The following is a 15,903-nucleotide window of genomic DNA, read 5'->3' on the forward strand; positions in this document are numbered from 1 at the left end:
TTCCTTCCTCCCTCCCTTCCCTTTCCTTTTTCTTGCCATCCTCTTTTCTCTTTTCCTTCTTCCCTCTCATTCCTTCCTTACTCACTCACTCACTTTATTTTTCCCTTCTTTCCTCTTTTATTTTTCCTCCTATCCTTTCCTCCCTTCCTTTCCTCCCTCCTTTCCCTCCTTTTCTCTTTGTCTTTCCCTCCCTCCCTCCCTCCCTTTACTTTTTCCTTTCTTTCTTCCTCCTTTTCACTTGTTCCTCCCTATTTTTTCCTCCTTCCTTCCTTCCTTGCCTCCTTCCCTGTCCTTCCATTCCTCCCTCTTTCTCTCTCTCTTCCCTTTCTTCTCTGCTCTTTCCAACCCACTCACCCCCTCCCCAGTTCCTGGAGCTGCTGGGCTGCTTGCCCCCCCTGGTCTTCCTGCTGATGGCGTGTGCCCTGGACTCCCTGCTCTTCACCATCTTCAGCACCATCCGAAATCATTCCTTCATTCAGTATTCCTTCCGCAGTGAGTGCCGACCTCTGACCCCTGCCCCACCCTCCTTGGATGAATCCGCACCCTGGTCCGGAAGGGCAGCCGGTTCCCCTCTTCTCACCCCCCCCCACCCTCCGCCCCACTCCAATGGCCCAGCCCTCAGTCCTTGGGCAGAGGAGAGATCGAATTCACACCCAAGGACGATTCGTTTAATGCAATGAATTGAGATCAGTGGGGAAGGTAGAACGGTCGGGAGGGACCTCGGAGGTCATTTAGTCCAGCCACATGCCCGGGCAGGAAATCTTTGACCGTTTCAGATAAATCATTGTCCAGTTTCTTGTTGAAAGCCCCTGGAAGGAAGGAAGGAAGGAAGGAAGGAAGGAAGGAAGGAAGGAAGGAAGGAAGGAAGGAAGGAGGGAGGGAGGGAGGGAGGGAGGGAGGGAGGGAGGGAGGAAGGAAGGAAGGAAGGAAGGAAGGAAGGAAGGAAGGAAGGAAGGAAGGAAGGAAGGAGGGAGGGAGGGAGGGAGGGAGGGAGGGAGGAAGGAAGGAAAGAAGGAAGGAAGGAAGGAAGGAAGGAAGGAAAGAAGGAAGGAAGGAAGGAACGGATTAAGGAAAGAAGGAAGGAAAGGACTAAGGAAGGAAGGAAGGAAAAATGATGGGAGGGAGGGAGGAAGGAAGAAAGAAAGAATGGGAAGGGAGGAGGGAGGAAAAATGGGAGGGAGGGAGGAAAAGGAAGGAAGGGAAGAAGGAAGGAAGAAGGAAGGAGGAAGGAAAGAGGGAAGGAAAGGACTAAGGAAGGAAGGAAGGAAAAATGATGGGAGGGAGGGAGGAAAGAAGGAAGGAAGAAGGAATGGACTAAGGAAAGAAGGAAGGAAAGGACTAAGGAAGGAAGGAAGGAAAAATGATGGGAGGGAGGAAGGAAGAAAGAAAGAAAAAATGGGAAGGAAGGAGGGAGGAAAAAGGAGAGGGAGGAAGGAAGGAAGGAAGGAAGGAAGGCAGGAAGGAAGGAAGGAAGGAAGGAGACAGAGGAGGGAGGGTGAAAAGAAGGAAGAATAGCAGATTAGCAGAATTGGGACCTTGGAGGCCTTCTAATCCAATCCCCTAGGAGGGAGGGAGGGAGGGAAGGAAGGAAAAAGAAAGAAAGAAAGAAAGAAAGAAAGAAAGAAAGAAAGAAAGAAAGAAAGAAAGAAAGAAAAGCAGAATAACAGAGTTGGGAGGGTCATCAGAGGTCTTCTAGTCCAACCCCCTTCAGTCTCTTCTTGAAAACCTTCCAGTGTTGGGAAGTGCCAGACTGGGAGACCCGAATTCAAATCCCACCCGCCTCCACTCAACCCTAGGGATGACTTGGAGGCCAGGCGGAGAAACCCTGGTTTAACCAAAGCTGGCTTAACCAAACCTTCCCCTGCCTTCCACGCAGGCAGCCACCACTTGGAAGTCAAGGTTGGCGGACAAACCATGATGGCTCGTCTACTCCGGAGCACCATCGGGGCCCTGAACACGTCCTCCGAAATGGAGATGGAGACCAACAACCTGCGTAAGGGCGGGGGGGGGGGTCACCTGGCCCCAGAGCGGGGAAGGGGACGGCTTCTGTTCAGCCAATCAGGTGTTTTCGAGGGTGGGTTTATAGACCGCTGTTTTTATCCCTGCATTTTGCTGCTAGACTTCCTCTGCTGCTGGAGGCTCTACAACAAAGGTGGCATTTTTGAGATGGATGGGCTTCAGTTGCCAGAACTCCCCAGTCAGCTTGGGAGGACTCCAACACCCAGAATCCCCCACCAACATGGGCAGTTTCGGTTCCCCAAATTCCCAGGCCAGAATGAGAGGACTCCAACTCCCAGAATCCCCCAGCCAGCACGGGTGGACTCCAACTCCCAGAATCCCCCAGCCAGCATGGGAGGATTCCAACACCCAGAATCCCCCAGCCAGCATATTAGGACTCCAACACCCAGAATTCCCCAGCCAGAATATGAGGACTCCAACTCCCAGAATCCCCCAGCCAGAATATGAGAACTCCAACTCCCAGAATCCCCCAGCCAGCATATGAGGACTCCAACACCCAGAATCCCCCAGCCAGAATATTAGGACTCCAACTCCCAGAATCCCCCAGCCAGAATATGAGAACTCCAACTTCCAGAATCCCCCAGCCAGCATATGAGGACTCCAACACCCAGAATCCCCCAGCCAGAATATTAGGACTCCAACTCCCAGAATCCCCCAGCCAGAATATGAGAACTCCAACTCCCAGAATCCCCCAGCTAGCATGGGTGGACTCCAACACCCAGAATCCCCCAGCCAGCATATTAGGACTCCAACACCCAGAATTCCCCAGCCAGAATATGAGGACTCCAACTCCCAGAATCCCTCAGCCAGCATATTAGGACTCCAACACCCATAATCCCCCAGCCAGAATATGAGGACTCCAACTCCCAGAATCCCTCAGCCAGCATATGAGGACTCCAACTCCCAGAATCCCTCAGCCAGCATATTAGGACTCCAACACCCAGAATCCCCCAGCCAGAATATGAGAACTCCAACTCCCAGAATCCCTCAGCCAGCATGGGAGGACTCCAACTCCCAGAATCCCCCAGCCAGAATATGAGAACTCCAACTCCCAGAATCCTTCAGCCAGCATATGAGAACTCCAACTCCCAGAATCCTTCAGCCAGCATATGAGAACTCCAACTCCCAGAATCCCCCAGCCAGCATGGTAGGACTCCAACTCCCAGAATCCCTCAGCCAGCATATGAGAACTCCAACTCCCAGAATCCCTCAGCCAGCATATGAGAACTCCAAATCCCAGAATCCCCCAGCCAGCACGGGTGGACTCCAACTCCCAGAATCCCCCAGCCAGCATATTAGGACTCCAACACCCAGAATCCCCCAGCCAGCATATTAGGACTCCAACTCCCAGAATCCCTCAGCCAGAATATGAGGACTCCAACACCCAGAATCCCTCAGCCCAGCACGGGAGGATTCCAACTCCTACGCTAGCTGGAAGAATTCTGGGAGTTGAAGTCCACCCTTCTTAAAACAGCCAAGATTGAGAAACAAACCATGTTTGGCTGACTATGATTGGCAGGTTCTAGTTTGAATTCCTCGGCTGAAGGATCTGCAGCCCGGCCGGGACCCCAGACCCCCCCCCCCCCTTTGTGCTTCTACCCTCCCCAGAGTGTCTGCCAGAACCGCGTGGGATGAGCCAGGATGAGTACGCCAAGACCGCCATCCCGCTAGGCGCCCTGGTGATGCTATGTTTCCTGCAAGTCTACGTCTTCCGTCTCCGGAGGGTCATCGCCGCCTTCTATTTCCCCAAGGTGGGAGGTGGCGAATAGATCGGGGTCGCCCGCCCAGGTTTGCCCCTCAAAGCCCCCTCCCCCCCAAATAAAGGGGGGGAAGGGCACGACTGGAGCAGACAGGCCGAAATGACGGGGTGCTGGGTGCAAAATTGGGGGTGAGAATTGAGGGTTGCAAAATTTACATCCATTGGCGTCTGTATGTCGTTGAGCTATAAGAGGGGGCAGAGTTCAACTCCCATAAGCCCCCGTTTCACCAGTACGGGTGGACTACAACTCCCAGAATCTCCCACCCAGTGTGAATGGACTACAACTCCCAGAATCCCCCACCAGTGTGAGTGGACTACAACTCTCAGAATCCCCCACTCAGTGTGAATGGACTACAACTCCCAGAATCCCCTAGCTAGTATGGGTGGACTACAACTCCCAGAATCCCCCACCAGTGTGAGTGGACTACAACTCCCAGAATCCCCTAGCTAGTATGGGTGGACTACAACTCCAGAATCCCCCAGCTAGCATGGTGGAACTACAGCTCCCAAAACACCCAGTCAGCCTGAATGGACTACAAGTCCCAAAATCCCCTGGCTAGTATGGGTGGACTACAACTCCAAAATTCCCCAGCCAGTATGGGTGGACTACAATTCCCAGAACCCTGCAACCAGCACAGGTGGACTACAACTCCCAGAATCCCCCAACCAGCATGGGTGAACTAGAACTCCCAGAATCTCCCCGCTAACATTGGTACTGTAGATTTCAACTCCCAGAATCCCCCAGTCAGCATGGGTGGACTATAATTCCCCAAATCTCCTAGTCAGCATGGATAGACTAGAACTCCCAGAATGCCCCAGTCAATGGTGTACTAGAACTCCCAGAATCTCCCAGTCAGCCTGGGTGGACTAGAACTTCCAGAATCCCCCAGTCAGCAATGGTGGACTAGAACTCCCAGAATCTCCCAGCCAGCCTGGTGGACTAGAACTCCCAGAATCCCCCAGTCAGCAATGGTGGACTAGAACTCCCAGAATCCCCCAGCCAGCCTGGGTGGACTAGAACTTCCAGAATCCCCCAGTCAGCAATGGTGGACTAGAACTCCCAGAATCCCCCAGCCAGCATGGGTGAACTAGAACTCCCAGAGTCTCCCAGCTAACATTGGTACTGTAGATTTCAACTCCCAGAATCCCCTAGTCAGCATGGGTGGACTATAATTCCCCAAATCCCCCAGTCTGAACAGGTGAACTAGAACTCCCAGAATCCCCCAGTCAGCAATGGTGGACTAGAACTCCCAGAATCTCCCAGCCAGCCTGGTGGACTAGAACTCCCAGAATCCCCCAGTCAGCAATGATGGACTAGAACTCCCAGAATCCCCCAGTCAGCAATGGTGGACTAGAACTCCCAGAATCCCCCAGCCAGCCTGGGTGGACTATAATTCCCCAAATCCCCCAGTCTGAACAGGTGAACTAGAACTCCCAGAATCCCCCAGCCAGCATGGGTGAACTAGAACTCCCAGAGTCTCCCAGCTAACATTGGTACTGTAGATTTCAACTCCCAGAATCCCTTAGTCAGCACGGGTGGACTACGATTCCCCAAATCTCCCAGTCTGAACAGGTGAACTAGAACTCCCAGAATCCCCCAGTCAGCAATGGTGGACTAGAACTCCCCGAATCCCCCAGCCAGCCCGGGTGGACTAGAACTCCCAGAATCCCCCAGTCAGCAATGGTGGACTAGAACTCCCAGAATCCCCCAGTCAGCAATGGTGGACTAGAACTCCCAGAATCCCCCAGCCAGCCTGGGTGGACTATAATTCCCCAAATCCCCCAGTCTGAACAGGTGAACTAGAACTCCCAGAATCCCCCAGCCAGCATGGGTGAACTAGAACTCCCAGAGTCTCCCCACTAACATTGGTACTGTAGATTTCAACTCCCAGAATCCCCCAGCCAGCCCGGGTGGACTACAATTCCCCAAATCCCCCAGTCTGAACAGGTGAACTAGAACTCCCAGGATCCCCTATCCTAGATTTGATCCGTGTTTTTCTCCCGTCCTGACAGCGCGAGAAGAAGCGAATTATCTACCTCTACAACGAGATGTTGCGTCAGCGCATGGCTTTCGTGATTGTGCAACGCAAACGCATCATTTTGCGAGCTCGGAGGCGCAAGAGAGTGGTGAGTAAACCCGAGCGTGCCAGCCCTGCGAGGTAGGCCAGATAAAGAAATCGTCCCGAGAAGAAATATCCTTTTTTTGTTAAAAAAAAAAAGTGATTCACTCAACAATTCTGGCAAGGAAGGTCGTAAAACGGGGCAGAATTCACTTAATTCTCTCCCGTAGTCACAGAAATTTTGGGACTCAACTGCGGTCGTAGGTCGAGGACCACCTATCAGGTAGTCCTCGATTTACGACGATTCATTTAGCGACCGTTTGAAGTTACAACGGCTCTGGAAAAAAGCGAGCTAGAGCCGTTTTTCACACTTAACGACCGTTGTAGTTGTTTCCGCGGTCACAGAGTCCAAATTCAGACGCTCTGCCGCTGACTCGTATTTATGACGGTCGCAGGAGTCCCCCCGTGATCCCCTTTTGGCGACGAGCAAAGTCACCACGGGGGGGGCGGGGGAGAGAGAGGGGGGACACACGCTGTATTGACTTAACAACCGTCGGACTAACTTTTAACAAGTGCTGTGATTCACTTTAACGACGGGGGGGACGAGAACGGTCGTCAAAACGGAACAAAAACCTGACCAAGCATCTCCCTAAGCCACGGAAACGTGGGGCTCCCTTATGGCCGTAAGCCGAGGACTTCCTGCCCTCTGTCAAACAGCCCCGGATTGACGCCAAGCCAGACCTGTTGACCTTCCGCCGAGTTATTTCCGGATGAATTTCTGCTTCTGCAAATATTTTTGGCACGTGGAGCTCGGCTTCCAGCAACGGAGCGGCATTCGAACTCCCAACCCCGCCCTATTCGCTGGCAGGCGGGGGGGGTATTTTTTCCCCCCTTCCTTTCTCCTTCGGGGTACTCCACCCTCAGGGCAGCCCCAGCCCCAGGACGGATGGGTGTCTCCGTCCTTCGGTCCCCGCAGGGTCGGTTTTCGTGGCCCGCCCAAACATTTTGGCATCGATGCCCAAATCTGGTTGATTTGACACCCGTTGCCGATTTTCCTGCCCAATTTTCTTTTCCGGGCCAGTTTAGCTCTTGGGTCACTTTCCAGGCAAATGACTCATACTTACGACGGTGGCAGTGTCCCCGGTGTGTGTGTGTCTATTGATCCCCTTTTGATTCACTTAACAACCAAGCGACTAACTTAACAATCGCGATTCACTTTGACGACTGCGGTAAAACGGGGGGCAAACTCCCTTGAGACCTGTCTCGCTTAGCAACAGGGCTCCATTGCGGTCATAAAACGAGCAATTTCCCCCCCGCCCCGTTTTTTTTTTTTTTTTTTTTTTTTTTTTTACAAAACGGAAATCCGGAAATGTTATTTTTGACGGCTTTCAGCAAAATCGCCGCTATTTTATTTTTTTTCTTGCAAAGAAGAATTGGCTTCCAATGATATCAAATATTTAATTTTTTTTATTTTTGGTGGAAAAATTATGGGGGATTTCAACCAAAAAAAAAACCCAACCTCCCCCCCCCCCATCGGTCTCCTTTTTTTTTTTTTTTTTTTTTTAAAGAGAAAGCCGCTGTTGAACCAGATCGGACGCTGGTGCCCCTTCTTGAAACGGTTCCTGATCCGGCGATGCATCCTTTGCAACCGGCCCGAATCCCGCCATTCGTTGATGTGTTCGAATCCCGACTGCGAGACCGTTTACTGCCGGATTTGCTGGAAAGATCTCGGCGAAACTTGTTTTGCCTGCAATCCGGATAATCTGGTTTCGGACGACGAGAGCAGCGACGGAGAAACGGGCTACGCCGATTAAATTGTGGTTTAAAATTTTTGTTTTCCGCCTTTGGGGTATTAAATGGAGGGTCGAAGTAACAGTAAGAGACCTTGGAGGTCATCTAGTCCACCCCCCCCTACTCACACAGGAGATCTACAGGGATTCGAACCGCCGACCTTTCTGATCGACAAGCTCAGCGTCTTAGTCCCCGAGCCACCTAGGGAGCCGCTAGTATAGGTCTCCTGGGAGAGCAGGGGGTTGGACTGGATGACCTCCAAGGTCCCGTCCAACTCTGATACTCTTAAATAGGTAGGTCCCTGTTTAGGGTCTTATATAAATTGAGCGACTGCTTTCATTATTATTATTATTATTATTATTATTATTATTATTATTATTATTATTATTATTATTATTATTATTATTATTTATTCGATTTGTATACCCCCCTACTCCCAAAGGACTCAGGTAGCTGTGTTAATAACAGGGTGCTTAGACCACTGTACTATCAAGAATAGAGAAGGGCGAGAGGGAAGGAGTAGAGAAGGGAGGGAAAGAAAGAGGAAGGAAGGAAGGAAAAGAGATGGAGGGAGGGAAGGAAAGAAGGAAGGAATAGGGAGGGAGAGTGGGGAGGAAGGAAGGGAGAAGGGAAGCAAGGAAAGGAGGAAGGAAGACAAAAGACATGGAAGAATGGAAGGGAGAGAGGAGAAAGGGAAGGAAGGAAAAAAGAAAGGAATAGAAAAGAGGGAAGAATAGAGAAGGGACAGAAAGAAAGAAAAAGGAAGGAAGGAAGGAAAAGAGATGGAGGGAAGGAAAGAAGGAATAGGGAGGGAGAGTGGGAAGCAAGGAAGAACGGAAGCAAGGAAAGGAGGAAGGAAGACAAAAGACATGGAAGAATGGAAGGGAGAAAGGGAAGGAAAGAAGGAAGGAATAGGGAGGGAGAGTGGGGAGGAAGGAAGAAGGGAAGCAAGGAAAGGAGGAAGGAAGACAAAAGACATGGAAGAATGGAAGGGAGAGAGGAGAAAGGGAAGGAAGGAAAGAAGAAAGGAATAGAAAAGAGGGAAGAATAGAGAAGGGCGAGAGGGAAGGAGTAGAGAAGGGAGAGAAAGAAAGAAAAAGGAAGGAAAGAAAGAAAAGAGATGGAGGGAGGGAAGGAAAGAAGGAAGGAATAGGGAGGGAGAGTGGGAAGCAAGGAAGAACGGAAGCAAGGAAAGGAGGAAGGAAGACAAAAGACATGGAAGAATGGAAGGGAGAAAGGGAAGGAAAGAAGGAAGGAATAGAGAAGAGGGAAGAATAAAGAAAGAAAGAAAGAAAAAAGAGGAAGGCAGGCTCTGCCTTTTCCAAGATCCACGCGCCCCCCTTGACCATCCCTCCCACTTTTGCCAGGATCCCCCTCCCCTCCCCAATCTCCCCCCTCCCCAATTCCCTCCCCCACCCCCAAAAAAATCCAGCCTTCCCACGCCAAGGGCGCAACCCAGGATCAGCGCAGAACCTTCCTCTCTCTTCTGGTCCAGGACCCCCTCCCCTCCCTGGTCGACCCCTGCGGTTGGGGGGGGGGAGGGCAAGGGGAAACCCCTTCCCCTCCCACCCCTCACACACACACACACACACACACAGAGCTTCCAGCTGCTGCAAGCGCGCGTGCCGAGGCAGCTGCTGGCTCTTTGCCGGGCGGAGGGGAAGGGGCGGCTCGGGGAGCCGACTCGAGCCAGAGCCGGGCGGAGACCGGGGAAGGGCGGCCGGCAGGAAGTTCCCGTTTTCGGGCGGGCCCTGCAGCTGCAGCGCCGTTGCAATGCGAGGCGGAGGCGGCGGCAGGAGGAGGAGGAAGAGGAGGAAGAGGCGGCGGGTTGCAAAAGCTCAAGAGCCGCCTCCTGCGCTCGTTGCCGCTGCTGCTTCTGCTGCGGCTCCGGATACCGACTGAGCCGCAGCCCGATACGGAGCGCCACTTTCCCGGTTCAGACCGAGAGAAAGACCCCCGGGGCTCTTCTCCGGGGTCCCCAAGGCGCTGTCCGAGCATGGAGCTGCTGGTGCTGCTGGTACTCTGGGCGTCCTGGGGATGCCCGGCAGGTGAGACGCCGGGCGAGGGGAGGGAGAGACCCCCGAGGGGGAGATAGGGGGGGCACCCTACTGCAGATTGGGGAGGTGGGGGGGGGCAAGAGAGGAAAGGAGCAGCCTGCGCAACAGCCTGGCCGGGTAGAGTGCTGGAAGGGGCGAAGGCGCGCTCGGAGGCACGGAATTGGGTCGGGGGTCGTTGGCAAAGCCTCCCTCCCCCGTGCAGCTCGCTCGGAGTCATAGAATTGGGTCGGGGTGGGGGGGCGTCAGGGTCGTGAGCAGAGCCTTTCCACCGTGAGGGTTCACTTAGAGGCACGGAAGAGGGTCTGGGGGCTTCGGGGTCGTGGGCAGAGTCTCCTTCCCCCGTGACAGCTCGCTCGGAGGCACGGAATTGGGTCTGGGGGCATCTGGGTCGTGGGCAGAGCCTTCCCACTGTGACAGTTCACTTAGAGGCATGGAATAGGGTCTGGGGGCTTCGGGGTCATGGGCAGAGTCTCCTTCCCCCGTGACAGCTCGCTCGGAGGCATGGAATTGGGTCTGGGGGCATCTGGGTCGTGGGCAGTGCCTTCCCCCCCAAGTCTGAAGCTCCAGAGGCTCCGGTACTGTTTTCTCTCCGGGTTTAGCTAGCAGGTAGGTGATGTTCCCATGCCTCTGAGCATGTGCAGAGAGTGCTCGGCATCTCCACGGAGTAGTGGAGCTACTCCCATCCCTGTCAGAAACGAGAGTAGTTTAGGGGCCTTTCTTCAACGTGGACTACATCTCCCATCAGCCTCACCAGTTGTGCAGGCTGGGACCAAAGGGAGGTGTGAAGCTGGGGAAAAATTGGGGTAGATAATAGAAATATTCAAACCCAAACTCCGGTATCATCCATCCGTGTCGGACTACAACTCCCATCGTCAAAAGAAAGGGCTCCTTTGCTGATTTAAAAGAACCTGCTCTGGGCTAAAGGGCCTTCTTGGGTTTCTAGTCCTCAAGATTTGGTGAAAATCTCAGGAGTTGAGTCCTAGCACCTAAATCACTGTTTCTCAATCTTAGCAACTTTAAGATGTGTGAAAACTATTGATATATGGGGTGGAAATGGATTTTCATGAGGACTAGCACCTTACGGGCAAAGTTTTGGTGGCTTCCAGAGCAAATAAATGGGTGCTGGAAATAGATTGGCTCCCCAAGTGAGATGCATGAAATATAATATACCTCCAACAGTGGTATTTGATGAAAAACATGCCGGCTGGGGGATTCTGGGAGTTGAAGTTCATCTATCTCAAATCATGTTGGTTGAGGAATTCTGGGAGTTGCAGTTCATCTATCTCAAATCATGTTGGTTGAGGAATTCTGGGAGTTGAAGTCCGTATCTCAAATCATGTTGGTTGAGGAATTCTGGGAGTTGCAGTTCATCTATCTCAAATCATGTTGGTTGAGGAATTCTGGGAGTTGAAGTCCGTATCTCAAATCATGTTGGTTGAGGAATTCTGGGAGTTGAAGTTCATCTATCTTAAATTATGTTGGTTGAGGAATTCTGGGAGTTGAAGTTCATCTATCTCAAATCATGTTGGTTGAGGAATTCTGGGAATTGAAGTTCATCTATCTCAAATCATGTTGGTTGAGGAATTCTGGGAGTTGCAGTCCATCTATCTCAAATCATGTTGGTTGAGGAATTCTGGGAGTTGCAGTCCATCTATCTTAAACCAAGCCGGCTGGGGAATTCTGGGAGTCGAAGTCCATCCCTCTTGAAATTGCTAAGCCCGAGAAAATGTGCCCTAGATTTCGTGAAAATCAAAATTATTGCATGGAGGGATCTGCAAGAATGTATTTCTTTTGGGGGGGGCACAGATTTATATCTCACCCCACATTGAGAGACCCCCCACCCACCCACCCATGTGGAAATCCAACTTCTGGGGCACAGGAGAAGACCCCCAACCCTTTAAAAGAATTCAAAAATACCCACACTCCTTAAAACCAACATTTTTTTTCACCTTTGCAGATGCTTCCAGCCGTGAACCCTGGAATCACGACTCCCTTTGTTCGTGGCCTGTCACCCCGAGAATCGTGCAGGCCGCTCGGACGGTTGACTTGCAGGCAGCATCGTTGGTAAGGCGCTTTCCCCCAAACAATTTTTGGGAGCTTTGGCAGACAAGGCAAGGCGTAAATGACGAGCCTGTTTCGACAACTGCCGGTTTGACCGGTTAGATGAGCTCATCTCCTCTCTCACACACCCCTCACCCCCCCCTCCCCACAGCCACGGTGTGCCCCCCCTCACCCCACCCCGTGCCACGGATGTCGGGAGTCTCCGGAACATTTCCGTCTATTACTATAGGGCAGGAAAACCCTGGGTGGGGCAGGGAAAGGAATGCGGCAGACACCTTCTGCAGATGCTGGCGGAGACCCCCACCCTACCCCAAACTGACGAAGGGCGGCTTCCCCCAGCCGGGTAGAGGGAGGGGGCATGCATGGACTTTTTAATTATCTTAACTTTTGTAATTTGTATGTTTTTTTTTTTTTAATTTTGGCTGCTCACCGCCCTGAGTCCCCTCTGGGAGAAGGGCAGTATACAAATTAAACAAATAAATAAATAAATAATAAATACTCCCAAGCGCCCTGCTCCAAAATTGGGGTCTTATTTTTATTTTTCCCTCCCATTCTCTTCTTTTTTTTAGGGTCCCCACAGCTTCCCCGCTCGGCTCCAGCTTGCTTTCGAGGTGGAAGGGGAGGGTCTGCTTCTGGATTTGGCACAGAATCGGTGAGTCGGGGGAAGGTGGGGGGGGGGTCCTAGAATCTGAGGGGGGGGTGTCTCCCAGTTGGACGCCCCCCACCCCAAAATCGAGAAGGCCAGCCTAAAACGAAACCAGGAAAAAATGGTTCAAATCATAAGCTGAATTGAAATTATTCCTTGAAGTCCTTGAATGGGGAGGCCTGCCCTGAGCTAGGGGGTTGGGCTGGATGATCTCAAGGGAACCCTCTGATTCTGGGGTTCTGTATGCAAATAGGGCCTGGTGGCTCAGCAGACAAAAAGCATTGTGATTAACACCAGCTGTCTGCAATTACTGCGAGTTCAAATCTCGCCAGGCTCAAGGTTGACTCAGCCTTCCATCCTTTCTAAGGTGGGTAAAATGAGGACCCGGTTTGTGGGGGCAATAAGCTGAATTTTGTATAAAAATATACAAAAGGATGAAGGCTATTGCTTAACGCCTTGTAAGCCGCCCTGAGTCTCCGGAGAAGGGCGGCATATAAATCAAATTAAAATATATAGAGCTTCCATAGGCAGGAGCAGTCTGTCTTAAACCACCCTGGAAGAAGGAGTTTGAAGGAGATCAAAGCGGTATTTATTATTTTTTTAAAAAAAACCACCTTTCTCTGCCGCGAGGTAGCAGTAGCAGAGCTGGAAGGGACCTTGGAGGTCATTTAGTCTAACCCCCCCTGCTCACTAGGGATTTGAACCGCCGAACTTGCCAACCTTTCTGATCGACAAGCTCAGCCTCTTAGCCGCCACGCCACGGAAATAGGAACAGATCTAGGGGGGCCCAGCTGAGCTAAGACCCGACATAGCAAGGCTTGCCGTTAACGGTCATTTCCGGTCGATGTTGGCTTGTTTTTCCTCTGCAGGGAACTGATGATGGGCAGCTCAGGGTTAACGTACTACCTCCCAAACGGGACAAGAACGGTGCATCCAGCCAGTCCGGAGGTAAGACTCCACGTTTAATTTTCTCGGTTTTCTACGCTAGACGCCAGCATTCAGTGGAATGCAGTCCAGAGGTAGACTGCTCCTGGAGCTGGAGGCTCCACGGAGTTGTCTTAATAGCCAAAATATGGAGTGTTTGTTGAATTCATTTACAGCGGATGTCTTAACATAAAATGCCCCATTGAGATGCCTCAAAAATTGGGTATCCCTTTGAAGATGTGCGGGGGGGGTCACAGTTGAACCCCCCCCCGAAGCTCCTTATTCTGACGGGAGGGGTAGCATCCAGCAGACCTGGGAATTAAACCTTGGCTTATCCTCTCATCCTGCCCTGAGCAAGCCTCTGGATTCCATCAATTAAACTGTGGCTTGTTTTGATGTTCTAATTTGTAAAAGAGGAATTTTATGCTTTCTTTCGGCTGAATTAAGATTTAAGGTCTTTGTTCTGTTTGGTTCTTTTTCGTTTGTTTTTTTTAGGGCAACTGCTGTTATCGGGGGAGCGTTCAAGGGTACCCCGACTCTTGGGCCAGTGTCTGTGTTTGTTCGGGTTTAAGGTAAGGACGGGTAAAAATCGGGGCAGCATCGCGCTCACCTCTCCTTCCACTTCCACTCTCTCCTTCCTCCTTGCTCATTTTCACTTTCCTTTCATCCTTCCCTTTACTTCCCTTCCCTTCTCTTTCGCTTTCTCTTTCTCTTTCTCTTTCCTCTCCAGCACGTTCATTTTCACTTTCGTTTTATCCTTCCCTTTACTTCCCCTCCCTTCCCTTTCCCTTTCTCCTTCTCTCCTTCATTTTCACTTTCATTTTATCCTTCCCTTTACTTTCCCTCTCTTCACTTTCACTTTCACTTTCTCCTCCCTCTCCTCCATGTTCGTTTTCACTTCCATTTTATCCTTCCCTTTACTTCCCCTCCCTTCACTTTCACATTCACTTTCTCCTCCTCCATGTTTGTTTTCAGTTTCATTTATCGTTCCCTTTACTTGCCCTCTCTTTGCTTCCACTTTCATTTTCTCCTCCCTCTCCTCCAGGTTCATTTTCATTTTCGTTTTATCCTTCCCTTTACTTCCTCTCCCTTCACTTTTGCTTTCACTTTCTCCTCCCTCTCCTCCATGTTCATTTCCACTTTCATCCTATCCTTCCCTTCCCCCTCCTGTTGCTTTCACTTTCGCTTTCTCCTTTGCTTTCCTGAAGCACGGTGGTCCACTTTCCCTTTCCCTTCCCCCTCCCGTTGCTTTCACTTTCGCTTTCTCCTTTGCTTTCCTGAGGCATGGTGGTCCATTTTCACTTTCATTTCATCCCTTTACCTCCTCTCCCTTCACTTTCACTTTCTCCTTCCTCTCCTCCATGTTCGTTTCCACTTTCATCCTATCCTTCCCTTCCCCCTCCCGTTGCTTTCACTTTCGCTTTCTCCTTTGCTTTCCTGAGGCACGGTGGTCCACTTTCCCTTTCCCTTCCCCCTCCCGTTGCTTTCACTTTCGCTTTCTCCTTTGCTTTCCTGAAGCATGGCGGTTCAATTTCACTTTCATTTTACCCCTTTACCTCCTCTCCCTTCACTTTCACTTTCCTCTCCCCGTTCGTTTCCGCTTTCATGCTCTCCTTCCCTTCCCCCTCGCGTTGCTTTCACTTTCGCTTTCTCCTTTGCTTTCCTGAGGCGTGGGTGGTCCCACCTTTTGCTGATCTTCCAGGACTCCTGAGAACAACCCTACTCCGAATCCCATGATCCCCAACCAGTGGCCGTATCCTGCGGCGCTAACCTTAAGCCGTCCAAAATAAAACGCTTTGCAGAGACATCTCAGCTCGGCCAGCTGCGATCGGACAGCGTTTATTGATTTATTTAGAAGACTTTTTAAAAAAATAATCTTCATACCAAGCAAAATTATTCCCAATTCTCGTCTTTCCATTCCGGCAGGCCCGAAAGGAAACGCGGGAAGGACAGAAGAGGAAAACAGTTAACCCGAGCCCCAAATTTGACGAAAAAAGCATGCCTAAATTGCCCACTCTGACCCATTCCTGAAAAACTGGAGCGAATTCACCACCCTGAATGCCAAAGAAATCCAAAATATTGCACTTTTAAACCCAACCTTCCTCTCTCTCTCTCTCTCTCTCTCTCTCTTTTTTTTTTTTTTGATCACTTAGTGGTCTCCTTACCGTCTCCCGGTTTAAAAGCTACAGCTTGGAATCTACCCCAGACGGGAAGACGAGGGCCTACGGACTGAAGCCGGCAACCGGGATTTGCACGCAGAGCCAACGATTTCACCCACATCTGGAGTCAAAACAGGCACCGTTGCAACGGGTAGGGTGGATTAAATTTTAAAATGTAAACTCCAAAATAGAGGCGGGAAGGCCTGCAAAAAAATAAAAAACCCGGAAAAATTGGGGGAGAAAAACATTTTTTTTCTCAATTTTTTTCCTCCTCATTTTTTTTCTAAAGCCGTTTGGGGGGGAAAATCCCCAGAAAAAATGGTTTAAATGCTGCCTGATTTCACCCAAAAAGCCGGACAGATTTTCTTTTTTCTTTTTTTTTTTTTTTGCAAAAAGTTTTTTATTTTTTGAAACAAAAACAACATAA

At 50.9% G+C, this 15,903-nt stretch overlaps 2 protein-coding genes across 15 annotated transcripts in view; both read left to right on the forward strand.

The window, feature by feature from the left end:
* The window catches only part of DCST1 (DC-STAMP domain containing 1), a 20,381-nt gene extending 12,715 nt beyond the window's left edge, over positions 1-7,666 (forward strand). The window contains exons 12-16 of one of the 2 annotated variants that reach the window (XM_087881331.1): positions 366-492; positions 1,877-1,993; positions 3,628-3,770; positions 5,792-5,905; positions 7,407-7,666. In XM_087881331.1, coding sequence (XP_087737457.1) covers positions 366-492; positions 1,877-1,993; positions 3,628-3,770; positions 5,792-5,905; positions 7,407-7,652 — 747 coding nt within the window. In that variant the 3' untranslated portion in view covers positions 7,653-7,666. The remainder of the gene's footprint in view (positions 1-365; positions 493-1,876; positions 1,994-3,627; positions 3,771-5,791; positions 5,906-7,406) is intronic. The other variant, XM_087881332.1, reaches the window with a different exon arrangement.
* A 1,441-nt stretch (positions 7,667-9,107) lies between these two features.
* Positions 9,108-15,903, forward strand: part of ADAM15 (ADAM metallopeptidase domain 15) — a 32,524-nt gene continuing 25,728 nt past the window's right edge. For 7 of the 13 annotated variants that reach the window (XM_087881321.1, XM_087881323.1, XM_087881324.1 and 4 more), the window contains exons 1-5: positions 10,730-11,750; positions 12,317-12,399; positions 13,263-13,341; positions 13,813-13,889; positions 15,471-15,627. In XM_087881321.1, the coding sequence (XP_087737447.1) occupies positions 11,538-11,750; positions 12,317-12,399; positions 13,263-13,341; positions 13,813-13,889; positions 15,471-15,627 (609 nt within the window). In that variant the 5' untranslated portion in view covers positions 10,730-11,537. Of the gene's footprint in view, positions 9,678-10,729; positions 11,751-12,316; positions 12,400-13,262; positions 13,342-13,812; positions 13,890-15,470; positions 15,628-15,903 lie in introns of those variants that run through there. The other 6 variants (XM_060685110.2, XM_087881326.1, XM_060685114.2 and 3 more) reach the window with 1 other exon arrangement.

The sequence above is a fragment of the Pantherophis guttatus genome, chromosome 18, assembly GCF_059756535.1.
Source record: "Pantherophis guttatus breed Tessera chromosome 18, ASM5975653v1, whole genome shotgun sequence".
Lineage (NCBI taxonomy): Eukaryota > Metazoa > Chordata > Lepidosauria > Squamata > Colubridae > Pantherophis > Pantherophis guttatus.